Source organism: Phaethon lepturus, unplaced genomic scaffold, assembly GCF_000687285.1.
Source record: "Phaethon lepturus isolate BGI_N335 unplaced genomic scaffold, ASM68728v1 scaffold16836, whole genome shotgun sequence".
Lineage (NCBI taxonomy): Eukaryota > Metazoa > Chordata > Aves > Phaethontiformes > Phaethontidae > Phaethon > Phaethon lepturus.
The window spans coordinates 6,968-21,234 of NW_010547055.1; the positions used below are offsets into that span (position 1 = coordinate 6,968).

Genomic DNA, 14,267 nt, shown 5'->3' on the forward strand with positions numbered 1-14,267 from the left:
CTGAAAAGAAGGATACTTCACTGGAAGTTCTAAGAAGTTTTCAGGAATTAGTTTGACCTATATCCCAGGAACTTTATAAAAGCATAGAAGACAAGATTGGAAGGGATCTGGAGAGATTGCCTTGTATATCCTTCTTACCTATCTATACATGTCTTTCTTGACAATTCTGACTATTTGTCAAATTTTCTTTTTGATAGGGCTATTGTAATAGTAGCCTTGTTGCTGACCCAGACTGCTGACACTATTCTGTTGGTGGAGTATTGTAAAATATATTTGTCATGGTGCAAAGGAATATATGTAATCAGAGGCACATGCTCCAAACTAAAACAGGTGTTAACAATCAATGGTACAATAGTCTCAATGGTGAAAACAAGTTTTCATTCATGAAATATATATATTGTTGTGTAATTTTAAAAATAAATATAACAAGATGATGGTAAAATGAACGTATCACAAAAAAGTGATCTATATATACTTTAATAAGTCCAAATAACAAAAAACCAAAAAAATAGGAGTTCACTTTGTTCACTTATTTAATGAAACAGTAATTTTGAGTTGTGATTAAAATTTCAAATTTTTTCAGTAAGCGGCTTACCAGTTGTCTTAGTACAGATATGACTGGGGCTGTTAACAATCTCAGTTCTATACTTGGCCAGCATGTTGTGTCTCTTCCTTATTTAAACCTTAAACTTGCACTAATCTCTACACAAGTAGAATCTATGCCCATGCCTACCTTCAGGATAAATCACAGGGTGCTCTGTGTGGGTGTCACTCCTGCAGGGCTTTTGGCTAGAAGCTCTTTCAGCCCAGGATTCATTTAGGAGAGGTACATAGCCACACAGCTTGCTGGTCTGGGGGGTGAACGGTGGTAGGTAAAGAAGACTATCTTGCTTTTGTGACATGACCTAGAGTAACTTACCATGGTTTTAAAGACAGATTGGATTTTTACCTCAACACTGCCAGACTCGGAACACAATGAGTCTTTTCTTTCCATTATTTGAACTGTTAGGAAGAGCATCTCTTTTTCTTCTTGGCTGCCAGTTTTGGAGGTTAATCACATGAGAGTGGAAGGGTGTACTAGAGGAAGCAGAAGCTATAACACTGAGGAAGTATTACATAACAATTCTTAAGATTAAGCTTGGTTAAAACAGAGAACTGTTGTAGATTTATTCAGAGATGCAGAAGAAAAAGGCCATGCCTATCTATGGCCAAATCCAGCCATTAGTATTTGTGCCAGCCGTAAGCTTTATTAAAACTGCTCTGCCACAAGCATGGCACATCAGGAAAGATTAAGGTCTTTGTATGGGTTCTTACTGGACTTGTAAATGTATTATGTGTCATAAACTACTCATCACTCTTCTTACGCATGTAACACATCAACAAACCACAGACTCAGGAGTGTTCTTGAGGCTATTTTCATGTGTGATTGGTTGTAGTTGGTATGTTGTAGCTGCACATCTAGAATTTAAAAAAAAAAGTTATGATCCCATCATCAGCTGTTTATTATAAGGCAATAATCAAGAAATTCCTTTGTAGTAAAAATGAGACCTGGTGCACTTTCAAGAAAAAACAAATTAATCATGACAGCAGTGTTTGTCCATTTTCAGTGTTCTGATACATCAGAAGGAATGTATGAAAAAATCTTAAACATAACTTAAGGTCTACTTTTTCTAAAGCCCCATTATCCTAAGTCTGGCTGGGATGGAGTTAATTTTCTTCATGGCCGCCCCTGTGGTGCTGTGTTTGGGATTTGTGACTGAAACAAGGTTGATAGCACACCAGTGGTTTGGCTGTTGCTGGGCAGCACTTGCACAGCGTCAAGGTCTTCTCTTTTCCCACTCTGCCCGCTGCCCCCAGCAAGTGGGCTGGGGGTGGGCAAGGGTTTAGGAGGGGACACAAGCTGGACAGCTGGCCCAGACTGACCAGAGGGATATTCCATGCCATGTAACGTCACGCTGAGCAATAAAAATTGAGGGGAGGAGGTTTTGGGGGCGATAGCCATTGCCTGGAGACTAGCTGGACATTGGTCTGCTTGTGGGAGGTGGCGAGTGATTGAGTGTCTTTGCATCTCTTGTTTTATTTTTTCTTCCTCGTTCCTTCACTTATTAAACTATGTCTTGACCCACAAGTTTCCTCACTTGTGCTCTCTCTGTTCGCTCCCTTTGTCCCACTGGGGAGGGAAGGAGCGGCCATGTGGTCCTTGGCTGCAGCTGGGGGTCAACCTGGCACACCCACAGAGCAGCATGCTCCCATGGGAAATTCGGGAGTGTGAAGTAAGATACCAAATACGTGTTCGATGGTGTAGGTTTCTGTTACGCACATTCATGGGAAAGTCTTCATGTGAATTCAATATATCAAAGAACAGATACTCAATTAATGTTAATTGTTGTAAACTTCCTATCAAAATTGTTTGGTGTTAAATTGGAACATTGTGGGGTTTTTTTACTGTTTAATAGTGCCTCTTCTTTCTTGTTAACTGTTGATATAATTTACATGTTTTTGACTGGCTGATTACCATATCCAGCTATAATAATAAAAGTAAACATGAAAAATGCACATACAACCTACATAGTTTAAAAAAAAAGAGAGACAAAGATACTGAACTGAAAACAAGCAGAGGAATGAAAACTAAATCCCTGTGAATAATGACGACATTGTATTCTGCATTCCCTCATATTTCTTAGATAAAAATGTAATCTAGAACAGAGGGCTCTGAGGAAACATTAATGTTAATATACATTTTTACTACATTAAATAGGCTCTGCAAAGTTGTATCCTATACAAGAAAATTCTGTACAATAACTCTGCAGTTTTGTACTACCACTGCCAGGTAGATATTGTTGTAATCTTGGTGGTGTTACTGCAGTAAAGTAATTTTAAGACCAAAATCTCTTAAAATAGCTCATTTATGCTTACCTTCTGTGGAAAGCAGAGTGTACAGTGACTTGCATTTCTTTTACACTAGTTCTCTCCAGGACACTACTTTCATTCAGCCTACTTCAGGACATTTTTCAAATATTTTTGAAACAAATTTGCACCTAATATCTAACTGCACAGGCAAAGTCATCATACTTCAATGCAGTTGGATTTGTATCTGATAGATAACCAGATAGAAATAATTTGTATCTAATGTCTGTCAGGGGGATTGAAAAAATCTGAAACAAAAACGGGTATCTAGGTGAGGTTAAGTCATCAGGGCAAGATGCAAAACTCATTGAAGTCAACAGATATCTTCCCAATCACTGCAGTAATTTTATGCCAATCCCAGTGAAACGGTTCATTTCAGGATGGGCTTGAGGAAATATTGACAAGTTGTTGAAGAAATGGTGATGAGAGAGAGGACCGAGAGAGAAGTACCACGGAGGTAGCTGGCTCAGACATTTCAGAGGTGGAAATTAATAGAAGGGGAGCAGCAGTGCTTGAAGGCACATGCTACTATACATACAATACGGCATATATTATTTTGAGTGATGTTCAGTGCCTCAGTTTAATAGGGTGGATAACAAAGTCAGAAAGTTAGGATTTAAAATCAAACTGCTGTTGGTTACATAAAGAAACTAACCTTTAATATGTCACGGTAGCAATAAGTGATTTTTCTGTGTCTCGGGACTGGAATCATTGCTTTACTAGAGGATATGGTATCATTACATTGTGATAAGTGGTTTATAAACACATACTTGTTTGAAATAAATAAATAGAGCTAACAGACTTTTCAACCAGTTGCTCATTTAGACTTACTGTAAATATTAAATGTTGTACGTATACTCAAAAAATACTTGAGCCTGAAAATATTTAGTCTTTTACAGATCCCTTGAGTAAGTGATATAAACTGATAATCTGTCACTGCGAATAATGAACAAAGTAATTCCAGATTTGGAAATGTTTCCTTGAATGCCAGTAGGAAAAACCTGTAGCAATCAAGAACGGAAAGATTTCTGTGTATGAGTTTGTCTATTAAAAACATTAATGACAGTGAAAATGAAAGCTGTCACCTTGGTTTGAGAAAATGCAGGTCTGCATGTGTTAACTGGCAAAATCATCAAAACAAGATCTGCTATCTTGTGAAATAAGCTTAAGAATCCGTGAAATAACCTTACCATGGAAATTTCCCTGCATCTTGTATATACTGGGAGAGAAGAAATAATTTTTCCTTTCATCATAGGCTAAACGTTGACTTTTATTCAGGAATGGCTTTTAAAAGGCTATTTTTAAAATGAAAAATAGGTAATTGTATTACAAGAAATTTTCTGCATTTCTGTACTAACGAGTTTTGAAGTTTCAACAATATTTGTCTTTAATTATATGTTGAATTCTAAATAATAGAGAACAGATTTCTGTGGAATTTTTGTGGCTTTTATATGCCAGAGATGCATGTATGTGGGCAAAAAATAATGTTTTTTGTGTGTGACAAAGTGATTCAAATTTTTATCCAAAAATTTTGTGGAAGGTAACTTAAATATATAAAAACTCAACTATAACATGTTACAACTATGAGTATTATTTTACATGATTAAACATAATATGAATAAAAGACTTTTTTAAAGGAGAATTATTTTGATCTGGACAAGAAAACAAATTGAAAATCAACTTTATTAGGAATTATTTCTAAGGAAACTACATGAGACGCTAAGACAAGTTATATTTTATGCCCTCTTGGTTTTAGTTTTCAAAGACAAGCTTTGTTCACATAGAGGAAAAATATCACAGAAACTAATATCTTAGTATTTCTTTTTACTTAGAAAAAACTGACCAAGAGAATACTGCGTCAGGAGATAAAGACATAAAACAGCCTTCCAGTAACCAAAGTATACAACCAGAGATACAAGACCAGTCCGTCTGGGGAAATCGCGCTGATGGTGACCTCATCAGAAGTAAGTATTTCCAGAACAAATCGCTGCCATTTAGGCTTGCTCTCGCACTGTAACGGGATACTGCCTGTTGACTCAGTTAAATGTGTGTCAGATGCAATTGTGTTGCAACTATCATGCTTCTCTACCAAATTTATTTCCCAGAGTGACTCCTGTCAGCATGCGTAAGCGACGAGTTCCGAGGGAGGTGCGATTTGAGCGGTGCGGTGTAATAGAGACCTCTGTAGCATCTACGTTTTAAAGCCTTAATGTTATATTCTTCTCTTATCATTCATACCGGGGTCTGTATATTTAGTAGGCACATGAGCTGCAGTATGCAACTGTGCTGGTATGCAGCTGTGTCATCGCCCTTGATTTCTCGGGTTATGCATTGAAGTGGCAGAGTAAACTGTGCTAAGAGCAGTTGCTTCCAGATGCACTGAGTACGGATCAGGTGTAAGTTTATAAAGAGTTTTGAATCCTGAAGTAATTATTCTTTTCAAAACTAGAAGAGTGCTGTAAGACAAGGTTTTAGACCTATGCTGTGGAACTGGGGTGTTTTTTAATTGGTTTTTACAAGTCCACATTCCTAGTGTATGTCTTGGATGCTTTAAAACATAAAAAGGTGTGCGTTTTCCTGTCTTGAACTGAAGACCATATGCTGTCCAAAAGATCATCTACAGCTGCACCCTCCTGAGGTGAAAATATTTCTGTCAACTGCTAATACTACTTGAAAATTCTGTGAATGCTCGAATGTTAGCTGCTCAAGGGAGGGGCAGCATGAGAAACTGTTCTCTAATTATAGGGTGTATTCAAAAAGCAAATGGTCTGAATGCTGAGTGCTGCTCCAGCTCTCTGAGATCTTTGTCTGACCGCACATTTCAGGGTCAGTCTGTCTTTACACTGCACATATACTATACTACACAATACACAGTGGGGTAAATTAATATTTCTGAACCTGCTGTTGATTTTCTCTGGAGTTATTTTGTTTCTTTTTACTGGGTTTTTGCTTTGTTGGGTGGTGGGTTTTTTTTAAATCTTAGCTATGCAATCAACTTCTCCTGAACTTCATGTTAGCCTTTGATGTTATTTTCAAATCTTCGTTAATCCTTTTTTCTACATAATGAATCCCAGTAAACACTTATACCCTTAATGTGTTGAATAGTTATCTAGATCCTTTACAGGAAACTTGAATTTAGCATGTCAGATATTTATCTGACAATTTAAAAATAATTCTTAAAGGGCTGTAAGGAAGGAAAATTGTCCTGCACAGCTTGAGAGTTTACTTAATCCCAAAAGATTATTATTTTAGACCTAAAAGTCCCTGGACAAGCAATTGGTTTGTGCTTGTGTTGAGGACGTAGGAAGGTGCGTATGGTATCTGTTGCTTTTGGAGTGGCTTCCTTCTCATCCCCTCTTCCTAGAGGCTTCCTTATTCCCAGCCCTGTGGGAAAGCGTATTTATTTCATAGCAGTTACCCGCATGCCTGAACTATGGAGGAAAGGACCAAGGACAGTAGGGTGGTGCTGTGCTTCCTCTAATCTGTCCGCTGCAAGGACATGCTGTAGTGGCTGCACTGGAAGTAGGAGAAGAAAAGACAATTTTTTTCAAGGTATAGTAGAAATTGCAGCAGATTGTGCAAGTCCCTGGTAAAGTGACTTGAAAGTTATATGTCTCTGTGATGGGAGGGTTATCTATCTGCTGATGAATTAAAAAAAGTAACAGGAAAAAGGACAAAGATAGGATAAAATTCAAAGGTATAATGTACTGCTCCACTGTGCATAACTGTGCTCCTCCTGGAGTCACTAGTAGTTTTACCTTTGACTTTGTGAAAATCAAGTTTAGGTGAAAGTTGGAAATTTCTAAAACTCCGAGTCTTAATAATTGAGTTTTGTGCTGTAGAGGCTTTATTATGAGACATTTGAGTAGCTGCTGTGATGCAACCCTCACTTTGTTTCAAATTCATGATTTTTTTTATCATTTAATATTAAAGTCTTCTAGATGGAAGAAACAAAAATGATGAAATGAAAGCAACTTCTTTTTCTTCTTTCTTTTGGGGCTGTGGCTATGAGTAGGGAAGCCTGTTCTACTTAAAAAAATTGAAGAAAAATTGTCTCAGTTACTGGTACTTCTTGTAGTTTGCAGAAGTTTTACAACTTGATCTACCTAGTAACTAAAGTTTGAAAAGTAGAACAAATAGAGCAAAGAGAGGCTTGTTTCTCACAAACATTACTTAGGTATTTCATGTTAAATAATAAATTTCATGTTAAATAAAGTATTGTAGCTGAGAATAGCTGTGATTCAACCAGATCTATTACCCTACTAGGCTAAAGTTTGCAGAATATTGCATATTGAAAGAAGCTTCAGGTTAGAAATAAACAATGTTTTGATCATTACGGTCTATTTTAAAACTGTTTCATTAAATTGTTTTAAACAGGGCATACTTCCATTTTCTCAGGTATTAACAATGCTTCACCACTCTCCTAATGATTCAGTTTCTTTTTTTCCCATACAGATTATTTTCCACCCCCACAACTGATACATACTCCATTTGTGTTAGCCTTAGTTTTCACTTTATAAATGTTTCCAACGTTTAATTTCCAAGGTTTTCCTTGTTTACAACTGTTTTATCCTGCTGTTATATGGAAGTAGATTAATCAGTCAGTTTTATTGGCACAGCAACAACAAAGTCCAGTGTTAGAGACTCTGTAATGACTTCATTGTGTATGATTTCTCATTTGCACTTGTGAACTCAGTTTACCAGGCAACATCAATAAACTAAAATGCTGCCCCATTTTCCACAGTAAAACATTTTCAGTTCACCTTGCCCTGCCTTTGCAGCCCTTTTCTCCAGCCCCCTTTTTTTAATCTCTAGATGATGAGATTTCCCCCAGATTAGCCCTTTCCACACCTCTTTTGGAGCATCCCTTCTCCCCCTGAATGAAAACGTTCATAATAACCTGGGTAAATGGGAAGCTTCAACCGAGGAATTAATCGTTTCTGAAGAGAGGTTGAGAGTCAAAAGGTTACTGTATACTGACATATAAACAGGGAAGAGCTAAATAAGAAGAAAATGGTTATATTACCTTTCTGTGGTGCATTAATTCTTAATGCACTTGCATAACTTGTTACTGGAACAGTGCGTTCAGTTGGAGAAGGGTCAGGGGAGAACCACAAGTATCTCAGGAATGACTGGAGTAGTTGAAAACATGCCTTATTGTGGAAAAACTGGAATTCAGTCTGGTTAGTGTTAACAAGGGGGTGTAGAGAGGGGCTTGCCTGGTTCCCAAGAAGCACGATACCACAACGAACAGAAATTTGGTAAGACAGTTCTTCAACTGTATCAGACAAAGGGAGAACTAGATGGAAGTGTGGAAGTTCAGTTAGACTAGAAATAAGGTGTACATTTTTAACAGAGTATTTGAGAACAGGAAGAACTGCCAAATATTTGGTGTTTTTAGGTGTGTTAAACTGGCTTTATTCTTCACAAGATGGCCATTGCTACCTATATCCTTCAATTTTAGAACCTGAGTAAGGGAGAGTCTCTTTTCCATAGTGGTTCCCCCAAATTGGGATGACCTGTATGTTTTTCAGCTCAGGTATTCTTCAAGGCAATGAGACCTATTCCTTTCCCTTCACAGACACACACATAGTTTGTATTTCATTTCAGGCTGTAGAGGTTCTGCTTTTGAAAAGAGTTAGCCTTAGAGTAGCTCTATCTGCTTTTCCTTCTTCTTCAGCAGTGCATTTTAAATATCTGCAAACACTTTCTGCTTTATTTTCATTGTACGATCTGGTGGCCTGTGAATGGAGATGTTCTGCTTCTGTTATCACTCACCTTTGTCAAGTGAGGAAGAGTGGATATTAAAACATGCAGCAGGGTAACCTGTGGCTATAGGAGTGAAGCCACAGGAGTCTTCGCTGCTCCACATTACCACAATGCCCCGCTTTGTTCTTTAGGAAAGGTTGGGGATTTTTTTTTCCTCCTAAAAAAAGGCTATAAGGGTGGATTTCAGAATATTTAGGCAGAATTTTTACAGAGGGTACTAGGTTATCATCAATGTATGCTGTTATGCAGGGGAAGGAATGTTTAGGAGGGAAGAAAATGCCAGTCTTGAACACTATTTGCTTGTGAGGATTTAATCTCCTTTCCAGTTCTCAAGCAGGACCTTAGCTATGTGATATTTAAGAAAACAAAAAACAGCTACCATAGATTCAAATTGTCATGAATAATTGATTAATAATAATCAAATTCTCAAGATTAAATACCTAAAATATGCCCATGTTTTACAGATAGAAAGGTCATTGCTATCCATCATTTCCTAGCTTCAATTGCCTCTTCCTTCTCCATCAAACACCCTCCTGATAAAGAGTGTTCTTCAGAGAAAGGGATGCTTCATTCAGCTCTGTGGGGATTAGACATTTTTACATGTTCCTGTACCCACTATTTTATTTACTACATTCTTCTGTATTGCTTTTTGTTTTATTGAAATATAAACCTAGATATTTTTATCTTTTTATTTTCTATATTTTTATGTTGACATTTTTACTTTACGTGACTATTTATTTAATTTTAACGTCTGGAGATTCCCTTCTGGCTAAGAGAGTGAGTGATTTCTGTAGTTTAAATTATGCAGTTTGGGTTTGGGACTTTTTTCCCAACAAGATAATCTGCTGTTAGAACTGTTCTTTTTGCTTGATATTAATCCAAGTATCTTTTCTTGTCTAATTTATGGTGCACAGTTGTTTTACAATTATTGTGATTTCAGATGAATGTTTATTCTGTCTAAAAAATAGTGCAAAGTGCTTGAGATAACTTAAATGGTTCTCTTCAAAGCTAGAAAGTATGACAGATACAGCCTTCTTGCAGCATAGCTGAATGTGTGAGTACAGAAATTGTGCAGAATAGATTAATGGAAATTATTCAAAATGTATTGCTGAGTCTGAAAGGTGTATTCTTTAGTTAAAGAAGTAATTTATGTACAGTGTTCCAGGTGTAAAAAAATGTGAGCCTATGAATGAACAAAACTTTAACCTTTTCAATACTTAAAAACAGGAATGCAGGGTTTGATATTTAGATCCTTCTCTAAAAAAAATAAATCTTTGAGGAATCTGGCCAGTAGAGGTAATGGAGGTGTGAAGGTCCTCCCTGAGAACAACTCTCCCAGAGAGATTTTCTAATCCCCTCCCCAGCAGAGAACTAGCCTGTGTTGACTTCTGTTTCTCCCCCTCCCCAACCTAGCAGTTCTCTTACTGCTTCTGTTCCAAAAGTCCTCAAAAAACTCCTCTTATGCCTACTGAGGAGCCTGATGGGTTTTTAACTTCTTCCCAACCAGCTGTAAGATGGCTGACAACACCTGCATTGTTGAAAACGTTCTTCAAAAATACGGTGCACCAGCTAGTTCCCTTAGCAGAACACACGAGGTAAAATGTGCTTTATTATAAATACTGTTGTACTGGTTTTGGCTGGGAAGGAGCTAATTTCCTTCATAGCTGCCTCCCAGGGTTACACTGTGGCAAGTTTTCAGCCACTGAATAGTGAAATAGGGCTTCGATTATATAAACTGGAAGGAAGCAAACTAAGACTGTTGTACAGCATATTCGCAGTATTCATGCCAGTCAAGATGAAGCACCTCGTGAAGGTGGGATCGGAAATTATGCTGTTGAACAAAATTTCGTATTTGAGTTGGCTTGAAGACATTCCAGTGTGTTGTGCGTCGGAAGTACTAGGGCCTGTGAAGGACCCGTGGATTTACTCCTAGTGATGATGCACCCGTTGAAGCTGAGGAGAAGAATGAATTAGTGCTCTTGCAGTAGGCTGAGGAACACAGATGAGAAATCGGAAGCCCGTGCTGTCGGGATACCAAGGGACCACGCATTTTCAGTATTCCAGATAAACTAGTGGGAGTTTGCGGCAGGTGCACGCGTACGCAACTGGAGCTCGTGTTCGCTGCTGTTCACCTGAGTCTTGATGATTCAGCCGGGGTTGTTTAGATTTCCCTCCTCGTTTTTTTTCGTGGATAAAGACGATGCGCTCTTTCCAGTCTCTACCTAGAAGACTTCTGCAGAAAGGTGTGCCTCTTCTTGCTAAAAGTGTATCCATCTTCTCACCATTTTGATTTCCCCTAGGAATTTCTGGGATCAAACCTCTCAGCTGAGACAGTTTTACATCCAGGGAATTTCACACCTCATTGTTGCACAGCTGTAGCATTTTCACTTAATTTTCCTTTCACCCTCTCCTGGGCAGAGCGGCATTTTCGCAGGTAGCTGTATCCTTCCCGTTACAGTCTTCGGAATTTAATTCTGGGTCTTGGCTGTTCACAGGAGTTGCCTGTGGAAGGACCCGAGTGTCGCTGCAGTTAGCAGTCCCTTACTTGTAGACAGAGCTGCTGTGGGATGCAGGTGGTTTCCATGCAGCCTCTTCCCTTTGACTCTAGGTTGAACGTTTTGAAGCAATGCAGTTAATGGTGGACTGCAGTAGGGGAGGGGTTTGGATACGCGGCGGTGGCTCCGTGTGGAGAAATAAACTTCTTGCTGTTGTTGATCCATTTACGGAACTGGAGTCAAACTTCGGTGAGCACTTTAAACTGCACCAGATGACCATAAGATAGATGCATGTATTCTGCATATCACTACTAGCCAGAATTACCTGGAGCCTTTAATTTTCTGTTTTACCTTACTTCTGACTCTCAGAACATCATCTGAATTTATGGTCTGAGGCTGGGGAAGTTTGGATGGCGGTAATCATCAGTACCAGACAAAGGTGAAATTCTTCGAGTAACATGAAGATTACTGTGCTTGCTGTGTTTGAGCCTGAAGTAAATTGTATCTTAATTTCAGAATATTTTCCTTTGTTGTGTCGGTACTGTCTCAGAATTAATGTGCTGTTATGCCCAGATGGGAAAGAGGATTTATATTCTTTCCCTGATTAGTTCCTCATATAGAGGGAAAAGTGCAATATATTTGTAGTGGTTCCTTAAAGAGGAAAAGTAATAAAACTCTGACTACGTTCTATGTGAAATGTTATACTACAAAACCAATGAGTCAGTGTGGTTTCAGTCCGCTATTTTCAGGACTAGCAGTATTCAGTTAACCATTTTTAGCAAAGAAAACACCAAATTACAAAGTGCGTGAAAGTATCGTCATGCACGTTGTGCTTTTAGGAACCTGTTTTCTGGCAAAAACGTCTTGAACTTAAACCGTGGCAAAAATTCCCTTAGTTTTTCTCTTTTTAAATCTTATTTTATATTTGCTGTCATGTGTGTGGAACACTTCGAGTAAGTTTATACAGCTGAAAAGAGGTACTGTATATTGTGTGTACATCAAAAGAATTAAATTAATTCTTCAAAATTTAGAGAGCCAAAATAGTTTTTAATCTTCTGAATCTTGTATTTACTGATTAAAATAATGAAAGATGAAGAGGGGCTCATGGTCACAGCAGAAGGTTTAGCTAAGTAATTATGGTTAAACATTTTTCTTCTTTGATTAACTACCCAGAGGAAAAAAGGTCTGAATACTACTTACTTGTTCTGCATTCTGGTGATATCTGCAGTGCAAAAGTACCCACAGATACCTTTCCCTGAAGGTATTTTTGTAAAGTACAAGGAAAAACAGGAGCCTATGACCTATTTGCATGTTGGGGGGGGGGGGGGTCCTTTTGAAAAAAGAAAAAATTCTTCATGATCCAAAGGATCCCTTTGAAAAACATTCAAATGTCAAACATCTGTGGTCACTCAGGCTATTTTCTAATACCAATTTTGTTAACTCCTTATACTGATGAGGTAGGCCTCCAGAAATATTGAGGCTTGATGTAAGAGAATGATGAATTACTTGCCACCTTAGCCTTAACTATTTTTGAATGAACTGTAGCGTTCTGGCATGTGAGAAACATGTTTTTGTACGGAGATGGCTCTTAAAATTTGTGATCATGAAATGCAAACCCATGGCATTCTAACACAAGAGCTTTCAAATTCTGAGTTTTATGTCTGGACCCATGAAAATTAGAGGCTTAAATTTTACTTTTAAACCTGCATCCCTCAAATTCTGTGCAGTATCTTGATCATCATGTTTTTACTTTAATATGAAGCTATAGATACTATGACGCTTGTTTAGAGAAAACTGTAAGATTTAGCAATGCTAATGTTAATTACGGCAGAATTTCAACTAAGGGAGTATTTCCTGTTGCAGAGGTTCCTCAAGCTTAAGTGAGTTTTATTGATTTACAGCTCAGACTTAAGGTTGTATAATGTTTGCATAAAATGTTAGGAAGTTTGCTTTTGAGACAAGTCAAGTAGAGCAAACTGTTAGGCAAGCCTATAAAATATGTGGCCTATGAGTCAGATTTGACCTTCAGGGCAAGTTTTTGCCCCTGAGAGACAGCGTAAGCCGTTTGCCCATTCCTCGGTGGAGCAGGAGCAAGGCTGCCTTCAAGTAGGGTATGGGTAGCTTTGAAATAGATCTTTTTCAAAAATAAAACATCTTAGCCAGTTAGAGAGCATGTACCTTTTCCCATCTCCTTTTTTTATTAGGACAGATGCATATTTTAACTGCATTCTGTAAGTTGAAAGTTGAAATAAAATTCACATTTTAACAGAAAAGGAATGAAAGATTATTATGCTGACCAAAATTGGCCATAAGAGCAGTGTCAAACAAGACTGAACATCTTTTAGGTCCGTACAGTTCAGAAATACAGGAGATTAGTGAACAATACTCTTTTTCTTGACTTTCAAGATGAAGGAAACATTAGGTTTTGGTGAGAACATTTGGTATCAGTCTGCCTGGAAAGGTTTGTCTGAGTAATCAAACAGTTTCTCACAGAGGTGATATGTAAAAAAATATTTGGATGGTGAGGCAGGATATGGAGCAACTTTCGGGTAATGCACATGTAGCTTTCATATATGCAATTTTATCAAATTACACCAGCTCATTTAACAATTTAGTATTTCCTAGCACACTTGGTAACTATGACTAAAGTAACTAAATACTAAAGTATTTCCCTACCTCAATATATATTCTTTTTACTGTGCGCTGACTTTTTAGTGATAATAGTAACTATTGTATTTATAGTGTGAATTCACGATTGAGAAATCTTTTTACATGGGAATAGATCTTTCGGTGGGACTACACACTAATTACTCTGTGAAGTATCTAGCAGTGTACATTCATGCATCTGAAGTAGTTACAAAGATCTTCTACCTGTTTTGTAACAGTCTTCTTCACAGCCATTCTGTAAACTGTTTTGTGCTTGGAAACTTGAAACTAGTGTGAGTTTTATATTTACAGCAAATAAGACAGTGTTTGACTGTAGAAGGATATGACACACAACACCATTTTAAAGGAGGAATTCTAATAAAAGTTAACTTTTTTCCTCCCTTCCTCTTCTTGTTCCTTTCCTTTGAGTGTTACTTCAGGAATATTTTC

The 14,267-nt window shown here is 37.7% G+C and overlaps 1 protein-coding gene across 1 annotated transcript in view; it reads left to right on the forward strand.

The window, feature by feature from the left end:
- The window catches only part of LOC104622671 (myoD family inhibitor domain-containing protein-like), a gene marked incomplete at its 3' end in the record, with an annotated part of 35,114 nt that overhangs the window by 6,771 nt on the left and 14,076 nt on the right, over window positions 1–14,267 (forward strand). Inside the window, exon 2 of the mRNA XM_010289526.1 lies at window positions 4,740–4,871. Coding sequence (XP_010287828.1) covers window positions 4,740–4,871 — 132 coding nt within the window. The remainder of the gene's footprint in view (window positions 1–4,739; window positions 4,872–14,267) is intronic.